Consider the following 20,756-nt stretch of genomic DNA (forward strand, 5'->3'; position numbering starts at 1 on the left):
AAAACATTTTAAAAATCCCATTCCTGGTTTGACTTGGTTTTATGCCATTGAATTTCAAGTGCTTATGTTGTGAGACAGCACCGTCTGTCCAGAGGACTTGGAATAAGTTAATGAAGCTAAAAAATATATAAAGTAAAAATTATAAAAAATATATATTTTAAAATTACTGCACTCTCAGAAATAAAGGTACAAAGGCTTTTACTGGGAGCAGGGTTGCCAAGTCCATCATTTTTCTGTGGAATTAGGCTACTTTAACACGCGGGGTTGAAGCGACCACAATAATGTGATATTTAGCCCCGGGAATGCAAATTTTAGCTGATGAACTCTGCCAAAAACAAAAATTTTACCTCTGAACACCCCCCCCCCCCCCCACACACACACACACACACACCAAAACACAATGGGCTTGTTTTGAGTAGCAATTGGACATGTTTTGCTGTGAAAACCTGGAAATCCTGCTAGGGCAATAACCCTTTCAAAAAGTACACCTTTGTACCTAAAGGGTGCATAATAGTACCTCAAAGTTACATATTGGTACCTCAGAGGAACATATTTGTACCTAAATGATACATAGGACCTTTTTAAAGGGTATCATCCCACACTGTAAGAAAAGATTTCTTGATTCAACTTAAAAAAGTAAGTGAGATAGTTACCTTAAATATTTGATCCATTTCACTTAAAAATAGTTGACTAAAAAAACAAAGTTGTCTCAACAAATTTTTTTATTGAATGAACTCAAAATGTTATATATATATATATATATTCAATTTACTGTATATTCTTTATATTCTGAATATGTATGTATACTCTTTTCCTTACCATGGTGCATTCCTGTCCTTGTCCAGCATGCCAAAGTATAAAGACTGTTTCAAGAAAAATAATCCATTTTCCACATATGATCATGTTTAATACAATTCAGGAAATAAACAGCAAACTATGTTTTTTTCTGTTTGTATAAAAATATTTAAAGATTAAAATATTTCTTCATCATGAATCAATGGCTGCAACAATTTGCTCTATTTCAGATTTCATATAGCAAATATACTAATGTGCACATTCATCTCTCACTTCTTCTTTAGTATCTACTCAAAAAGAGAAGTTGTAATTTTTTAAGTGTTTTCCCAAGGTGTGTAGACAGCTTTTTGTTTTCATTATCTATAAAGAAACAATAGCAAAATACTTCCCATTGAAGCTGGTCACTGAAACTGTGTCAGCTGACGTTATGAGAACTACTTGATGTTTTAATAACGCATAAACTGCAAGTTTCATTCCCTCTAACTATCTCAGAATTATGTGACCATGACTGTGACTTTTACCCTGAATACATCCCCTTTCATTTTGGGTTCAAAACAAGAAACCAGTCAGATACATCAATTCACTTTTAATATATCCAGTGTATGTGAACATACAATATAATTATTTTGTCGCAATTATCGCTTTCCGGAGTCGAATCCAGAATCTCATTCTACTCAGCGGGTCTCTACTCCACTTCAGGTATGTGTTCTTTTTCAGATGTTTATGAAGACCAAACACTTTCTTAGTCTTCCTCTCCTCCACATCTTCCAGAATGATGATGATGATGTTGGCATTGCGTTCCATCACAAACCAGGACTGAGCTATTTCAAACTCAAATCGACACCAATCACTGTTAATGAAGTGTTGAGACACAACCACAATGACTTTACGGCTACCCATTATTCCTTCATCGATAATATTGGAGGCGATGGATTTTCCGGCTTCAAAGTCCCGCATGTGAAGGCAAAGCTTAATAGGTGGAACGCCGTTTTCAAGATTTTCCATCAGTTCATTCATGACCCACATTTCATCATAGCTTGAAAAAATCACAAATGCATCATAGGCAAATTCTTGTTGTCTGGCTGACCTGTAACCTCTCAGTAGTACACAGGAGTATTTCAGATAAAACTGAAACCTAACCAGGACTGATAAAACAGCCACTACCAACACAAAACATATCAATAAAACAATTGTGAGTTTGGTTCTGTGCACACAGCTGTCAATGTCAAAATCAGTTACTGTAAAATCTGAGCTCGGTAAAGGGGTTTTACATAACATGTTATGTGGCTGATCCAACATCTGCTGATGATTGATGATCCACAAAATAAAATCTGTGTGAGTGCAGGAGCAATCGATGGGGTTAAAGGACAAACCAAACACTGAAAGGTTTGTGGGCAACTTCTGGAGAACATCAAGTGAGATACTAGTAATGCTGTTTTGATTTAGATAAACTGATGTTAATTTCTTCAGATTTGTGTTGGTCAGAAAATCTATAGTCATTAACTTGTTTCCACTGAGATGCAAAATCTTAAGCCTTTGAAGATCTTTGAAAGAGCTTGGATGTAATTTGTCAATGTGGCAATACGACATATCAAGATACTCTAAATGTGTAAGATTATTAAATAAATATCTTGACACATCACTGTGAAAACTATTACCAGCTATCTTAAGAACATTCAGACTGATCAGCCCAAAAAAGCAGTATATGTTAGCAAATGTGATGCTTGAGTAAGAAAAATCCAGGTAACTTAAATTCTTTAAGTTAGATAAACCTGAAAAGTAATCCACACCTCCAACCTTTGTATGGTGTAAATCCAGAATCTCAAGGGAATCAAGACCATCAAATGCTCCTGCTGAAAAATCTATTTGTGAATTTCTACTCAAATTTAAGTATTTGATTTGAGGAATCCCCGACAAAAATCCAGAGCAGCACGTTATTACGGCAATATCATTAGAGCTCAGATCCATATACTGAAGTTTAGGCAAATCTTTAAAGTCTTCAGTTCGAGTAGTTTTGCTGTTTGTTATTACTAGTTTTTCTAAAGAGTGAAGATGTGAAAGTCTGCTACCTGGTAAAGTCTCCAATAGATTAGACATCAAGTAAAACTCCTTAATGTCATGAAATTGCAGATATGGGAAATTATAAAAAAGGCCTCCTTTGACCATTACTTTTGTAGCATTAAACATACACTGAAAAATATTAATTTGATCACTGGGCCTTGCTTTTAGGTAATAATATATCTCCTGAAAATGTATAGAGCACAGGCCATCTAAAAAGTCTGTGTCCAACGAATAAAACATGCGTGTACCTCTGTATCTTCCAAACATCAGTCTCTTAACATGAAGTCCATAAAGAGCTTTCAGACCAACTTTCTGTGCATTCTTTGAAACAAAAGTAGATCGTATGTCCAGCTCTCTCAGATAAATGTCTTTGAAAGCTCCTGGTTCAATGTATACTAAAGGATTCCCACAGAGTATTAATGTCATGTTTCTGCCAATCTCTCGCAGTACAATGGTGTGATCAGATTTTATGATGGATATATTATTAGCATGTAGATCATATACACTGAAGTCTGTAAAACTGCTCATGAATGCAGGGAGAGTCATGGACTGAAGGTTATTTGTCCCAACTTTAAGTTCTTGTAGTTTGGTCAACTTGTTCATATGAAACTGTAGGGAAGTGAGACCGACATCAACAAGAACCAGTCGCTGTAGATTATGTAAGATATTAAAGCAATCAAGTCCAAAATGTGTAACAGGGTTCCCAGTGAGAATCAAAGCTGTCAAATTCTTCACATTGTAGAAAGCATCATCTTCAATGTGTATGATGTTGCATCTGAAAGCAAAGAATTTTAATTTACTTTCACTTCTATTACAACTGAGATTTAGATGACAAATGTATCACTTACCTTGACAGATCAAGAACTTGCAGAAAGGAGAAAACCGGGAATAAAGTCTTTTGTAAGTATCTCAAGACATTAAAACTGAAATCCAGTGTTTGAACAGAGGAGGGTATACTGGCTGGTATATAGCTGAGGTTTCTTCCCATACACGAGTAATTCAGATTCTCAGTAATCTAAGGTTGGAAAATTTCATATCACATTTTTTGACATTTTAAAGAAAACAACTGGATAAGTAATAAAACCAGTTAGTTCAATGGTAAACAATCTATAATTTAAGATTACTTACTTGTGTGCATGATTCTCCAGCACCTTCAGAAATAAACATCATGATAAAAGCACTTAAAGAAAAGTAATTCATCTTGATGCTCTTATCTCTATCTGTCATAGATATATGAGTCAGACTTGGTAGAATTTACCAAATATGAGGAACAAATGTCATTGTTTTAGCAAAGAGGAACTACAGGTGAAGGGCAGTCAGTGGCATTACACCCAAGTGGGTGTGGGAGGCAGCACCTCTTCAAAAAACAAATTAGAAAATAAAAAACAAAACGATTTGTTACAAAATTTGAAATCAGGTGGTATATAAATAACAATTTGTCCAACGGTAACCCTAGTGGATACAAACACAGCACTGCAGACCAACACTAAACCACCAGAAACAGTACAGAAGAGTATGGAGACAGATCCCCATTTTTATACAAAAAACAAAAGAGACTGTTGGGAATATTCAATATAGCCAATACAGAAAAGGAAGTTCTGTCTTCCAAGTAAAAATGCCAAAGTCCCAGTTGTCATGATCCTGTCTTTAGGTCACAGTTTTGTAGTCAAAGTGACAGGATCATGGCAGCCCAATGTTTTGTGTGAGAGCACTGGCTTTGTTTTTTCATTGCCATGTGCTTTCTGACTCGTCTCCTGACCCCGCCCCCCTTGTTTCCTCGTTAGTTATCCCATTATTGTTTGATTCATGTCACCTGTTCCCCTCTTGATTTGCTCCCCTATTTAATGCCCTTGTGTTTGCAGTCCTGTGCTCGATCGTCTGTTTATATGGTGTGTTTATTCCATGTGAGTGTTTGTATTATCAAGTTAAAATCAAGTCTTATCTAGTCAAGTTAGTTTATTCAAGTCTGTTTCTGTCTAGTTTAGTGTTACCCTGTTAGTCTGTCTGATAGTGATGGGAGAAACGAAGCTTTTCGAAGCTTCGAATTAGTAATGGGCAGTCCGGCTCTTTCCATTGATTCAGCTCTTTCGGCACAAGCTCCGGCTCTACATTTTAGTGATGGCAGTCCGGCTCTTTTCATAGATTCGGCTCTTCTGGCTCGGCTCCCTTAGAAGAGCCGGCTCCCCTGCATGCGTCTGAAGATTCGGCTCTGCTCGTTCGCTACAAAGAATCAGCTCTTAGAGCCGGCGTTCGCGAACGACCCATCACTACTTCGAATCAATTGAACCAATTGCTTCGAAAATTGCTTCAGTATTTCGAAGCAGTTCGAAACCCACACACGCTGGTGACCCCTGCTGGTCAAAACAGTGTAAAAGCAGATCTGTCCACACATTTTACACTTTTTTTTAAATAATAGCAAGATTTTTATTGAAATATGTTAAAAAAAATATTTAACTTAATTAAGACATAGTTAAAAGTGTATAATGTGTTTTTAGTTTTATTTAGGGCAAACAAATGAATAAAACTAACTACCCTTTTAATTATGCACATTTGTGTCATTAAATCTGTCTATAATCAAAAAGTAGATGTCACAAGGTGACTATTGGAGGGCGGAACCAAAAGTGACAGAGATTGGTTCCGCCTGAAGATGGGGTTTCCGCCCAGGCTGCATTGGACGACACACACCAACACTTCCTGGTTTCCAGGGCAACAAAATCGGGACCTTACGAGCCACAGGTGCAAAGCATTAAGGAAGCAGATTTTGATTGGAGGCTGGGTGAGGATGACACACATAAATAGCTCTGTAGGAAACACAAGGAGAGAGGAATCCAGAGGGGTATTGCACAAAAGCAAGATAAGGGATTAAGCTGGGATTTTCCAGTTATCCTGGCTGAATTTAGCCCTGACTCGGTTGCATGAAGGGAGGCTAAATCAATTTAGATGAAGTTACTATGGAGATAAAAGCAGGCTAACAACCAGGCTAAGATTAATCCTAGTGATTAATTCAATTCAAAGAACTGTATTAATCCCAGGGGGAATTAATGTTACAAATATAGAAAAGAAAGAAATTAAAGAAAAAGAAATAAAAACATAATTATATGCCCATCAATGATTTAAAAATTATTAGATAAGAAATAAAAAAAAATAATAAACTATAACTATATAAAAAAGGATAATTTACTTCAATAGTGAATTGTCCCAGCACTTACAAAGAGGAGTTATACAGCCTAATGGCCACAGGTATAAAGGATCTTCTAAAATGCTCAGTAAAACACTTAGCAGTGATCAGTCTCTGACTAAATGTACTTCTCCGGTCAGCCAGCACCCTATGTAATCCTATTCAATTGTCATTTATAGCACAATTGTTTACACATACACACCTATTTCTTTGCCTACAATTTTTGTCTGTGTGTTGGTGTCTTTGTGTACTTGAAGATTATGTCACCAAAACAAATTCCTTTTGTGTGCAAGCATAATTGGCAATAAAGCTCTTTCTGATTCTGATGTAGTGGATGAAAGGGATTTTTCAGAATTGAATATAATTTTGACAGTATTCTATTCTCAGCCACAACATAAACAGAGTCCAGCAAGTAACAGGAACAGATTACTCCATAAAGTATTACATTAGGGCAGTCACAGTAGAACAGGCCTTCTTTTGTGTTACAGCTTTCCCCTATTGTCATTGGATGCGGTGGATTGCACCCACCCCTGTGCCAGATATATGAAACTTTTTTAATGTTAAAATTAGTACATATAATAAAATATGTCAGCAGACACTACCTTATGTGTAGATTTATTTCTGCAATCAAGTCACCAGCATGCAAAATGTTTTTAATCTTAATTTTCTGACAGTGATGGATGGTCCAAATTATTATGCACATGCTTTTTTGAAAATAAAGTCAGTAAGTTTACAAATTGTATTTTAATTTCAATAGTTATATGACAGTGTGCATGTTATTCTATTTAATTACATCATTTGACATACTTAAAATGTCAAAAGATACTTTTATACACTCTAAAAAACAAACGGTGCTATATAGCACCAAAACAGTTGCTTTGGATCGTAACGATAGAAGAACCATTTTTAGTGCCATATAGCACCGGTGAAGAACCAGTGAAGCACCAGTGAAGCACCTGTGTAGAACCATATAGTGCTATGTAGAACCATATGTGGTGCTATATGGCCCCTATATGGTTCTACACTGGTGCTTCACTGGTGCTTCACTGGTGCTTCACTGGTGCTTCACTGGTTCTTCACCGGTGCTATATGGCACTAAAATGGTTCTTCTATCGTTACGATCCAAAGCAATTGTTTTGGTGCTATATAGCACCGTTTGTTTTTTTAGAGTGTACTTAATATACTTTAATACTTTAATAAAATATGCAAAATATGCTTTTTCAAATTATTATGCAAAATGCACTTTATCAAAATTCAGTGTGTTAAAATAATCCACAAAACAGATATCTGTCAAATGTGTTGCATGCCCTGACTCGGTTGCATGATAATAAATGGGAGACTTTAACTCTCCCATTTTTTTAACTTGTAAGTCTATTGTTTCTGTTTTTATTTCACTTCAAGATGCTAGTATTGCATCCCAGAGTTGATGTCTGAATATGAATTATAGTGCTGTCCACCTCACAGATCTTTCATATAATGATGCTCCATAGACTTTTAAGACTGAGGTCAGAGGATAGTATTCATACTGTACCTTAATTTTTTTCTTATTTCATGCCCATATTAAAATAATAAGTGTTGCTTTCTTGCAGCATGTTATAGTGTGTTATCCTGCATGAAAGTAAATTAATTTCTGAAGACATGATTCATTTTTTTCCCATCCCCATCTTTAAGGTATTCTACATATCTTCCAGATGTCCTTTTGACCCCCTCAAGGGACCTACCATCTTACTTCCCAATATTCCAGTCCAAACCAGCCTTGTTTGAACATGGTGGCTATTCACCAACAATCCAGAATATACTATGCAGTGTATTATGGCATGTCAATGAATAAAACGGTTTGAAAACCGCATGAAGCTCACAGCAAATGTAGTATTTTTGGAAGCTTCAGTTTGGGGGTGGGGTTGAAATCCACTTTTATGCACTGAAGGATCCCATATTGAGGGCTTCTTGGTATTACAGAGACCCCAGCATGTTTCTTAGCAGGTGGGATTTTTATTGTTGCCTTTTCCTAATATTTTTCTTAAAAAATTCTTCATATGATCAAATCCTGTACATAAATCTTATAATAATTCAATGATTTCGGTTTAGTTCCACCAAATATAAATTGTTATAGGAAATAGCTTTTTTAAGATAATGCACACTTTTTTGCATCAAATACTGATACACATATAAGTAGTGTGTTTGCAGTTTCATGATGAATTTTTATGAGTTTAATTCATTTTTGCATCAGTGATTCTGTGATCGATCCCGTGGTCTGTTAAAGAATTCCGTGAACGTGCATTTATCCTAGCTAGCTACACCTGGCTTGACATAGCTGCACGTTCTCATCCTGGCTTAGCAATCGTGCAACAGACTTAGCCAGGATGGGCTGATTAAACTAGGTCAAGCTGGGCCTTTTCTGTTATCCTGGCTTTCTTAATTCTACTTTTGTGCAATACCCCCCAGGAGTTTAATAGCTACGTGTCAAAGTGGTTTTTAGGAAAGGAAGAGGTACAATGGATGCAATAATATGCTTTGAGGATGAAGTGGTGAAAGCCCAAATAAACAAAGAAATGGTGGTGGCAGTATTTTTTGATGTGGAAAAAGCGTATGATATGATGTGGAGGGAGGGCCTCTTAATCAAAATGCATTTATTGGGTATTGGGGGGAAAATGTTTAATTGGATTAAAAACTTTCTAGAGGGAAGAATGATTCAAGTGAGAATAGGAATAGAGATATCCAAGCAGCATGTGGTTGAAAATGGAACACCCCAAGGAAGCGTATTAAGCCCAACGCTGTTCTCCATTATGATAAATGATGTATTTACAAGTACACCAAGAGATATGGGTTGGTCTTTGTTTGCTGATGATGGAGCACTATGGAAGAGAGGAAGAAATATTGAACATATAATTAGGAAGTTGCAAGATGGTATTAGCCAAGTGGAAAAATGGGGTGATGAATGGGGCTTTAAATTCTCAGTTGAAAAGACTAAGGTAGTATTTTTTACTAGGAAAAAGGTAGGAGAATACCAGTTAAAGCTGTATGGGAACAACCTAGAAGGGTGGAGTGTTTTCGCTTTCTGGGTGTTTTATTTGATGCTAAGTTAACATGGAAGAATCATATAAGACAGGTTGTTGACAAATGTAAGAAAGTTATAAACATCATGAGATGCCTTTCAGGGCTACAGTGGGGAGCTAGTATTACAGCTCTGATGTATATTTACATAGCACTAATAAGGTCGAAATTAGATTATGGATGTATAGCCTATGGATCAGCATCGAAGACTGCATTAAGAGAACTAGATATAATCCAAGCTCGAGCTTTAAGAATTTGTATTGGAGCAGTAAGAACTACGCCAGTATGTGCAATGCAGGTAGAAGCTGGGGAGATGCCATTAGAGTTACGCCGAAATCAATTAACAGCTAACTACTGGATCAATTTGAGAGGGCATAGTGACAGCCACCCAACAAAAAAGGTATTGCAAGCAAGCTGGGAGAAGGAAAAAGGAAACAGAAAAAGCTTTGGATGGACAGGAGATCAAATAGCAGCTGATATGAGAATAAATAATATAGAATTTGAAGAAAATAATATATGGCCAAATAGACCAGTATGGGTACTAGAGTATCCAAAAGTAGATAAAGAGCTACTAAATATTAGACGGAGTGGTGAGCCATCAGATACAGTAGCAGAGTATTACAGGAGAAGGGAATGCATATATAAGACATATATTCAGATTTTTACAGATGGATCAAAAGAGGGAAACATAACGGGTTTAGGTATGACGGTGCCTAAGTATAAGATAGAAATGTACAAAAGAACATCTGATCATTTGAGTGTATACGCTGTGGAAATGTGTGCTATCATGATGGCAGTACAGTGGATTGTAGAGAATAATAATCAAGATTTTGTTGTATGCAGTGATTCTGTATCGACGCTTATGAGCATTGAGGCGGGTGCTGCTAAAAGTCATCAGGGCCTGCTTTATGAGATTTTATTTAATTACACGATAGCAGTCAGACAGGGGAAAAATGTTGCTTTCATGTGGGTGCCGGCACATTCAGGTATTAAAGGAAATGAGGAAGCTGACAAGCTAGCAAAAAAGGCAGTAAAAAAGGAAGATGTTGAACTGCATATCAAATTAGCTAAATCAGAAGGTAAGAGTATAGTTTGGAGTGAAACAATGGAGAAATGGCAGCAGCAATGGAGTAATGAAATAAAGGGAAGACACTGTTATTCCATACAAAGTAGTGTAGGTGGCAATAGAGGTAAGGGGAGAAACCGGAAAGAGCAAGTCATTTTAAGTAGATTAAGATTGGGACATAGCAACTTAAATAGCACTCTTCATATTATAGGAAAGCACCCAACAGGTTTGTGTGATTATTTTCAGGAAAAGGAGACTGTGGAGCATATCCTTATATCATGTGGGAAATATAATCAGGAAAGGCAAGAAGTGATGGCACAGCTACAGAGTATTGAGCAAATAGATGTAAGTGTTAAAAATATCTTATATTTAGCGGAAAAGGGACAAGGAGCAAGTTATTTTTTTGACTATTTAAAAGAAACTGGACTGGATAAGAGAATTTAGGAGGAGACAAGTATGAGCAGAAGATGGCAGTAGTGCAACAAACTGGATGCAAGCTGCCGCTAAACACCAAAGAAGAAGAAGAACAAGGAGAGAGGCAATCGACACGGGGAAAGCTCCTTTTGCCAAGGGCAGCTTGAAGACACGTACCTTTTGAAGAGCCCCAAGGCTCTGTTGATCCGGGCATCGCTGGAAGCGGGCAGAAAGAGGACAGAGCCACAGGAGGCGAAAGAAAGGCATGCAGTGGATCATTTAAAGGAGCACCCCGAAGAGGTCGTTTTAGCGCTTGTTGTTGTGCTGTCTTTCCTCTCAGGCTGAAGCTGGCGTGGCTGAGTGGGACGAAGTAAACCATAGTGGTTGGAAGACGATTGGAAACTGCTGGATCCTTAAACGAAACAAAAGGAGATGCGGAGTTAACGTGAGTGTTTGCTATATTGAGGATATTGTGATATAAGTGAAATCGCTGTGCAACCCTGTTGGGGGAAGAGACGCTTTGTTCTGGTGAGGCTGGGAGTAATCGCCTGTGTGTATCAAAAAGGAGAGCATCAGAGAAGATCTTACAGTGACTGTGAGTATGAAACATTGAGTTTGAGACCCACTGCATACTAACCCGTTTCGTAGCGAACGACTCCAGGAAAAGGAGGACGGCCCTACCCCTAAACAGTGTGGTGGGTGAGCCGGAGGAGGACAACTTGGGCTACGTCGTCCCAAGTGGAGAGGTGAGAGAAAACCAGCAGTCTGAATAACCCACTTTTGTGTCTCAGTCCGCAGCCTGTGGAGAGAAAGAGAGAGAAAGAGAACGAGAAACCCTACCTGTACCGTACTTACTGTACGTCGTCTCAAGCGGAGAGGTGAGAGAAAACTAGCAGTCTGAATAACCCACTTCTGTGTCTCAGTCAGCAGCCTGTGGAAAAGAAAGAGAGAGAAAATGAGGAGAACTTTACCTGCACTGTACTTGTACTGCCTGTACAGGAAGAGACAGTGAGCCTGAAGAGGCCGTCATTCCCCTTTTTCCCTTCCCCTATTTATTTTTTTAAATAAATTAAATAAGTGTATTTTAATCTTACTCCTACCTTGTGTGTCTGGTCATTGGGGTGACTTTGGGAACCTCCTCGAGGTGGAACCTAGGAAAGGGGCGTGACCCTTTAGCTATCTCGGGTCCGCCCCGACCTGTGACATAGACAACATGGCAGTGTTATTAGTCAGAAGGATAAATGTTTTATGAACTATCATAATAAAACTGACCCAAGTTCACCTAAACTTATTAGACACTGGTCATGTGATCAACTCCCCCTAGTGGTGAACCATCGGATTTTCGAAACGTTTTGAAACAGTTATGACGTAATGAAGCCTCGTTTGCTAAAATCACGTGACTGTGGCCAGTTTGAAACAAGCTCCAAACCAATGATTCGAAACAAAAGATTCGTAAATGTTTCGAACCCTCATGAAGCAGTGCTTCGAAAACGACCATCACTACTGTCTGTTTATTGCCTTGTTTACCCCCTCGTGGGTTTTTGTTTTCTGTTTTCATTTAATAAACCTGTTTTAGTGTCCACCTGTGTCTGCAATCGTTTTCTGTATCACAATATTCCTGACAGAACGATCGAGCCAAACAAGAACCCAGCAGACTAGGGTGGACATGTCCATGTCCACACAGCGTGCCCGTCAGGCTCATGTGTTGTTTGGCCTCCGGTGCCACTTATCCTGCCATGCTTTCTCCTATCCCTGAGGGTCGCGTTGTGGCCGTGGCGTCATTGGAGGGCCCGGCTCTTGTTCCCTCTGCCCCAGAGAACCCTCCCTTGCCAGCTGATCTCCGTGGGAAACGTGGAAGGAGGGTCTCGTGGGAATTCAACTCCGAGGGGTCCTCCACAGAGCCCACCATGACCACAGCGAAACCCACCTCTCCTGCCTCAGCCTCGGTGCCCTGGCCAAGGAAGAAGAAATGGAGGAAGGGGTCTTTGGTTTTTCAGTCAGCTGTGGCCTCTCCTGTCTCTGCTTCCCAGGCCGCTGCCTCCCCGTTCTCTGTCCTGCCACAGCCGGCGCAGCCTCTGCCACAGCCCCCTGGCCCTGCACTGCTGCAGGACGCAGCGCCCCCTGTCTTGTTCTCTTTTGTCACCAATGTCTTGCCTGGATCAACCCTGCCATCGTTTGTTTCCCCTGGATCTGTCCCTTGTGTGTCTTCACCCAAGCCAGCCTCTCCTAGACCCCCAGCGAAGCCTGCCTGGACTCCACACTCCCGACCTGGTCCTGTAACTACCCAATCTAAGACTCCTTTCCTGCCCAGTCCCACCCTGTCTGGACCTCCCCCCATGAACTTTCTTCTTCCCCCACCCCCTCTCCCGTTGATGATGTTTTTGTTGTGTCATCCGAACCCTGTTGTTGTATCTTGTTGTTTGCCATTGTGTTTGTGTGTTATGTTTTATTGGTTTTTCTCTGTATTCAATTCAATTCAATTCAATTTTATTTATATAGCGCTTTTCACAATTTGGTAATTGTATCAAAGCAGCTTTACATAATAGATGTAGTGAAAAGCACAGAAAATCGACAGATAGCATAACATAATACACGATAGCACAAGCAGCTAAATTTGCTGCGGGTATAAATCAACATTATAAGCAAACGTATTACTAATGTAACGTATAGAAGTTAAGCCCAAAAAGGCTGCCTCCCCAGGTTGAAAAACCCCCTAGGAGAAAAACCCCCCGGAATTTTAGCCGGGGAAGTAAAAAAAAAGTCCTAGGAGGAAAAAACCCTTGGGAGATATATATATATATATATATATACATTGAAACGGAAGGAGATTAAGCGGAGATTAAGCGGGTTCTGCCGGTGGTCTTTGGTCAGGCATCACGTTGAAGAACAGCCAGTAGATCAGAGGTGTGCCGACTTTCACATTTACCGGAACTGGATCTGGATCTGTTTGTCTTATTGTCCTCGTGATCGAGGACGAGACAGGGAGAGAGAAACAAAATCTTATTAGCGTAGGGACCGTTCACATAAAAATCAGGTGTCACACAGTAATGTGGTTTTAGTCAGCTCGGTTCCGGGCAGGCTTAACTATTGCTGGTTAAGTGTATTACATATAGTTGATGATTTTAGAAACAGAAACAGAACTCGTTTGACTAAGGCCAGAGGCCCCACTGTCGTCGTTAATACTAACGTACAGTGGCAAGCTGTTCTGTATACTATTTTCTGTATCACAGTATGTCATGTCTCGTGTCTAGTGTGTTCCCTTGGGGGACGCCAGGTGGCGTCCATTAAGGGGAGGGTCCTGTCATGATCCTGTCTTCAGGTCAGAGTTTTCTAGTCATAGTGACAGGATCATGGCAGCCCAATGTTTTGTGTGAGAGCACTGGCTTTGTTTTTTCATTGCCATGTGCTTTCTGTCTCGTCTCCTGACCCCGCCCCCCTTGTTTATTTAAGACCAGTTTAAATCACAGTTGGGTTGTGTTGGTGTGCAGTGTTGAAGTGCTGCGTTGTTTCCGTCTGGTACGCTGGTTGTGGGCTGTTTATCTCTCTCTCAGGCTGAAGCTTATATGGCTGTGTGGACTTTGTAAACCTTAATGGTCGAAGAAGGAACGGAAACGTTGGAAACTGAAACACAACAAAGGAGAGGAAACGGAGTAAGCGTGAGTACATACATGCATGAAAGTGATTGAGATATAGAAGATTGCTGTGTAACCCTGTTGGGGGAAGAGGGTTTGAGTGGCTGGAGTCGACTGTTGTGTGAACCAAAACAGAGGATAGTTGGAAGAAAGGTTTACAGCATCCGTGAGTATAAATATTGAGTTTGAGGACGTATTAGTTACTAACCTGTCTTCATAGCGGACACCTCCCAAGGAAAGAGGCCGGCCCTACCCCTAAGATAGTGTGGTGGGTGAGCCGAAGGAACATTGGCTGAAACTAGTCACAGCGACGTCACTAATGACAAGGCCGTATTATCCATCGCCGAATGGACCCTGGCGGAGTGGATGAAGACGGGCGTCCTATGTGTCACGGCCGGGGCGGACCCAAGGTGACTAAAAGGCCACGCCCCTCTCTAACTTCCACCTCGAGGAGGTTCCCAAGACCACTCCAATGACCAGACAGACAAGTATACTACAGTTTAAAAGTATAGCTTTATTTAAATAATTAAAAGAAGAAGGGGAAGGGGAAAGGGCAATTAAAACTAATAAGACTTCTTCTCGCCTCCAGGGCAGTTTGGACCAAGGAATGGGGACAGGGGCTCCTTTACGGCTTGGTCCTTGAATCCGTGGCGCCCTCCGTTCCTCCTGGAGGCAAAACAAGTAAAACTCTGTTAGTGACTTGATTGCAACACGGGACGGCAACTAGCCTGCTTCTTCATCCGTATCTCCTGCACTCTTAGGTTTTTCCCTGTGGGGGCCCCTCGCTCTCTTCGGGATGGTGTAACAAGGCAAATGTAAGTATTTCACTCCCTCTCCACAGTTCGTTTCTTCCTCCGGGTGTGACTGTAACACAGACAGAGTAGCACATCACACAGGTAAGTTACTCATGGGGCTTGGACTGTCTCGTTCACTTTGAGGCGGTACACTAGGACAAAGGTAGGTATGTCACTCTCTCTTCACAGTTCGTTTCTCCCTCTGGACGTTGCTTTAAGCACAGACAGGTTAACACATCACACAGGTAAGTTACTCACGGGGCTTAGGCTGTCTCGTTCACTTCGAGGCGGTGCACTAGGACAAAGGTAGGTATTTCACTCTCTCTTCACAGTTTGTTTCTTCCTCAGGGCGCTGCTGTAAGTACAGGTAGGTTTATCACATCACACAATTTAGTTATCCACGAGGTATGGACTTCTCGTGTACGTTGGACAGTGGGCTTTCGCACAACGTTCGTGCACCATATACCTTCACCCGTCTGCTTACGCCTCAGGGGTGTCGTGGGGACGGCTGGGTCGAGTGCTACGGTGCCGAACGCTTCCCTGGCTCTCCCTCCTTGCTTGGACAACTGGGGGCCACGAGCTGGGGCGAACTCTCGATGAGGCTCCGCACACACCAAGGGCTTCTGTGGAATAAATCCAAATACTACCACGACCCAAAATCCTTACAGTGCACTTAGTTTGCTACTCACTTGGACGTAGCGCTGGGCTTCACCACTGTCTGCTTTCGAAAGTGAGGTGGTTAATGCTGACACACAGGGGGCCGAAAGGTCTGAGCTCTTCTTCACACGGGGCGCGAGCCACGACGTGTTATCCCTTCCTCACGAGCCGTCCGAGGCGGGGGCGGTTCTGGTCGCTACAGACACAGCACACACGACAAGCTTGTGTAAACACCAAATTATAAGTTCACTCACCCCACAGCACTCGACACACTCTCACGTGAATTTCTGGACTGGACCACCTGGCCTCGATCGGTCAGTGAGGCTGGCTGGGCATCGCCCTCACCGCAGGAGAGACAGTATAGTATATAATAGAACACAGTCAGCACAACCCCTGTATGTTGTTTGCTACCCGTTTGGCTCACCCACGCTTCTTGTATCCGCAGGGCCAGACGACCTACAGCATCGGCTCCCAAGTCGTTCCCGTTCGCACTTCCGGTTGTCCCACGGCTCACCCACGCTTCCCTTCACAGTGGGGCCAGGTACCTTTAACACACTCAGAATACACACTAGCAGCCTTTTGTCAATACAGCATACACATGCAACAGCGATTACTCGCCTGTTGTTTGATCTCACAACCTGTTCATACTTCCGGTTGTTCCACGGCTCACCCACGCTTCCCTTCACAGTGGGGCCAGGTACCTTTAACACACTCAGAATACACAATAGCACCCTTTTGTCAATGCAGCATACACATGCAACAGCGGTTACTCACTCGTTGTTTGTGCTCACAACCTGGGGTTTCACTGCACTCAATTGATTCTGAATCATCACATCCACAAGTAAATCCGTCCACAAATCTCTTCACCTAGTCACCTTTTGCCTCTTTTCTTCCCCAAGGTATCGACGTGGATCACTACGGCGGCTTCCACAACGGCAAACACAGCGTGCACAAAGTACACCAACAGCCCCCATCTGATGTCTTCAAAGGCCTTTTTGTACTCTGCTTTCTCCTCTGATCAGCCTATCAGAAATCGCCGTGTCAATCGCCCCCACCTGCTTGTAATTTGGCTTGATTTAGCGTTCTGGGAAACCCCGGAAATCCCGGTGTTTAGAGTTAGTTGTCCGGGCGGAACCCATCTTCCACACTTTTGGTTCCGCCCTCACAGATCGTCACCTGGTGACATATGTGTACACTAGAGTGTGGTGGGTGAGTCTTTGTGCTGTGGAAACTTTCACTTTGATGTGGTGCTGTGTATTGCTGTGTGTCTCGTCAGACAAACCCCCGCCTTCACACACCTCGTAGAAGGAGGACGAAGAGGCTGTCGGTTTTAGTGAAACCAGTCCTATATATGCTGTGAACACGTTTCAGGCCTATGGTAACAGTGCGGTGCCCCGGAACGATTTCCCCGTCTGGACATTTGGGTGGATCAAAGAGTGGCGGTGAAGAGCTGGAGGAATTGCGGAGGTGTGAGTACGACCAGGGGTCACTGTCGTTGATGCTTTCATCTGTGTAATACTTACTGTTGCAGAGAGAGAGGTGTAGCAAATCCCGCCTGTCCCGAGGTCTCTACAAAGGGGCGCCCCTGTCCGGTGTTCGATCGCCCAACGGGTAGCGAGGAGAGGGCAGCGCTCGGCCCGCTGAGACAGTGGGACGTTTCCACCCCTCTGCAACCACTGAGCTCGTCGAGAGGGTTTGCCCCCGACACTACATTGGAACCGCTTGCTCCATCCGACATATCGAGCCAGAGCAGTTGTCGTAAGTCCGCCACCCTATTAAACCCGAATAGAGTTATCTAAGCCACCTGATTGACAGGAACAGAGAACGTGCTGTATAGAATTGGAACGTGTGGAGCACCACGAGAGGAACAACCGTGTTCACCCCCGTACTTACTGTACGTTGCATCCAGTGGAGAGGTGAGAATAAACCAGTCCAAAGTAATTGTGTTTTGTGTCCCCGCCATTACCTTTAGAGAGGAAGAGAGAGAGAGAGAGTGAGTGACACCAAGGGAAGCTGTGTACAGCCCGTACATACCGTACGTTGAATCCAGCGAAGAGCTAAGAACAGACGAAGTTCAATTAACTGTGTCTTGTGTCCCAGCTACTGCCGGCGGAGAAAGAGAGAGCGAGAGGGAGCGACACAAGAAGAGGACGTGTGCATCTCGTACTTACATACCATACGTTGAATCCAGCGGAAAGGTGAGAACAGACCAAGTCCAAATAACTGTGTCTCCGTGTTTCAGCTGCTGCCTGTGGAGAAAGGGAGAGCGAGAGTGAGCGACACAAGAAGAGGACGTGTGCATCTCGTACTTACATACCGTACGTTGAATCCAGCGGAAAGGTGAGAACAGACCAAGTCCAAATAACTGTGTCTCCGTGTTCCAGCTGCTGTCTGTGGAGAGAGAGAGAGAGAGAGAGAGAGAGAGAGAGAAGAAGGAAGGAACCCTATACTTACCCGACTCCGTTCCAATTGAAGGTGAGGGGAGGTCCCTCGCAGTTGGTAGTGACCGACTCCCTGTGTTTGCAGCCACCTGTAGGAAAAGGAGAGGAAAGAGATACATGTGAGATAGAGAAACGCTGTTGAACACCACCCCCCCCAGAACACGCACGGAGGAAGAAACCCACGAGGAGAAAGGTACGCTAAAGGGACACTTAAGGTCCAAAACTCATCTTGTTATTTCTGCCTCCAAGAGGGAGAGGAGGGCGCCACGAATAGTCAAGACCAGACAGGAGCCCGAGTCTCACACCCCCTGGTCTGCAGTGCTCTGGACCCCTGTTGCCCCCTTCCCTTCCTTTCCCGATACTTTTTCGGGCCACGGCCTACCTGGAGGGCAGAGCCGAGAGTATTAGTTTTAATTGCCCCTTTCCTATTTCCCAAATTGATTTTAAATAATTAAATAAATAAAGTTCTTATTTTATACTTACCCGTTGTTGTCTGGTCATTGGGTTGACTTTGGGGACCTCCTCGAGGTGGAAGTTGAAAAGGGGCGTGGCTTAGCCTATTAGTAGCCAGCCCCGGGGTGTGACATTATCAAGTTAATATCAAGTCTTATCTAGTCAAGTTAGTTTATTCAAGTCTGTTTCTGTCTAGTTTAGTGTTACCCTGTTAGTCTGTCTGATTATTGCCTTGTTTACCCCCTCGTGGGTTTTTGTTTTCTGTTTTCATTTAAAGCCCCACTGTGTAGGATCTACTCCCATCTAGCGGTAAAGCTCTATATGACAACCAACTGATTATTAGTTTCTAGCCCCCCCCATTCGGAACGCGTTTTAACTAGTACGGTGGCCGTGTCATGCCAAGGTTAACATGGCTTCCAGTAGCTAAAGCAAAAGCAATGAAAAAAAATGAACAATTTGCATTGTCCTTTGCCTGTGATCCGTCAAAGCACACAGATTTATGTTAAACATGTAAAAAGTCTGATTGTCATGATATGTCCGCTTAAAATCACATAAGTTACAAAAAGCAATCATAAACGTAGCTTAGACACTCCTTTTTCATCCACGCGAGGAAAAATATCACAGGGGCTGTTAAACTTGGTATTAAGATGTGTTTTCATCGATCAGATCACAAGTGGACGAGAGAGAGACATTACGTTTACACTTGGTGTTTAAATCCGTCTCTTTTTGTCCATTTTCGACCGCTTCTCTTCAGATTACTGAGGAGATGGTCTGTGGACCAGTTCCTCTCCTGTCATTTACTCATGAGCTAGAGTAATGACGGGTTTGAATGGACGCGAACTAATATGTCAGAGTCCAATGCTTATGTTTAAGTAAACGTTACATGTCCGTGTATATGTAAGAGCTTTCTCTGATATTGGTAATAAGATCGCTCAACTTACACACGCTTGTAAAATGAAACGAAAGACGCGCAGATCAGACGCTTTTATCAATGAAAGGCTAAAAATAGCGCTGTACACCGTGTGTTTGTGTTAGAGTTCAGAAAAGATGAAAAACATTTATCTCAGTACCTCAGATTACATAAATGGGCGGAGAGACGGCGTGTGGCTGTTCCAAGACATTAAACCACATGCATGTTTACACTAACAAGTGTTACGCATACCCATGCTATAGTTAGCCAAGGAACTATAAAACTTCAAGTTTACAACATAAACTGTATAGATGTAAACGAATATGCTGAATTACCTGTGGTGAAGATAGAAAGTAACTTGAGTCCAATGAGCCCCATCTTGGAAAACTAATTCCAATATTGACTTTGGTCTTGATGTTTTTCCTGTCGCGTTGTCGTTTAAAATCCCTGTTTCGCTTCCTTGGCGACTTGTTTTAATGTCCTCGAGAATAGTTCTTCAACAGGCTTTCAAAGCATTAGATCGCAGGTTTATCACGGCGTGCGGCCGAAGGATTCAGTCTAACGCAGGTCGCATATCCGGGCTGCATACGTCATCAAGCCTGGTTTATTTAAATTAACTGAGCATTAAATTCGCAAGTCATACGCATATTACATCAATTTACAATTAACTAAGAATAAATGTCAGCTTTATAATTGTTAATATTCTGAAATAAGACTGTCTTGATGACGTATACCGCCTACACATGCAACCTCCGTAGGCTTCAGCTCGCGGCCAGCTTGAGGGTGCTCTGAAAGCGCGAAAGGCGGAGCTTGAATTTCAGGAATGTCCCTCGTCGGCGAATGTATTTCAAAGATGGAGGCACAACATGGATTCAGCCAGAGAGCGCTACGGCGGTATGTATTTTAAATAGCAGATTCTACACTTACGAGAATACTTTGATTAGTGGGGTGGAAGTCATTACACATGAATGAGCACATACTTTTGGAAGAAAACATGGGTTTTTGCTAAGAATTAACTAAAAAAAGTACACACTGGAGCTTTAATAAACCTGTTTTAGTGTCCACCTGTGTCTGCAATTGGGTTCTGTATCACAATATTCCTGACACCAGTGAGCATCAGTATGGCCATTCGCTCTGAAGTACAGAACACTTGAAGTGAGAACTCTAAAGGGTGTAGGGCATTACTGTCTCATGTGTGTGTGTGTTTTAAAGAATAAAGAAATACATATGCTACTTTATTTTCAGTTAGTACCTTAGGTTAAAGCCAAGAATCCAGCAATTTATTGGTCATGAGATTATTT

The 20,756-nt window shown here is 41.9% G+C and overlaps 1 protein-coding gene across 2 annotated transcripts; it reads right to left on the reverse strand.

The window, feature by feature from the left end:
• Nucleotides 1-1,416: 1,416 nt before the first annotated feature.
• Nucleotides 1,417-13,721, reverse strand: LOC135787625 (toll-like receptor 4). 2 transcript variants are annotated; one of them, XM_065297560.1, is made up of 4 exons: nt 13,699-13,721; nt 3,985-4,036; nt 3,705-3,871; nt 1,417-3,631 (listed from the first exon to the last, which is right to left on the reverse strand). In XM_065297560.1, exons 2-4 carry the CDS (start codon nt 4,024-4,026, stop codon nt 1,417-1,419), a joined length of 2,424 nt encoding a protein of 807 aa, XP_065153632.1. In that variant the 5' UTR covers nt 4,027-4,036; nt 13,699-13,721. The 2 variants fall into 2 exon arrangements, with proteins under 2 accessions (XP_065153632.1, XP_065153631.1); XM_065297559.1 differs by lacking the exon at nt 13,699-13,721 and having other exon boundaries at nt 3,985-4,064.
• Between the last annotated feature and the right edge of the window lie 7,035 nt (nt 13,722-20,756).

Source organism: Paramisgurnus dabryanus, chromosome 20, assembly GCF_030506205.2.
Source record: "Paramisgurnus dabryanus chromosome 20, PD_genome_1.1, whole genome shotgun sequence".
NCBI classification, from domain to species: Eukaryota; Metazoa; Chordata; class Actinopteri; order Cypriniformes; family Cobitidae; genus Paramisgurnus; species Paramisgurnus dabryanus.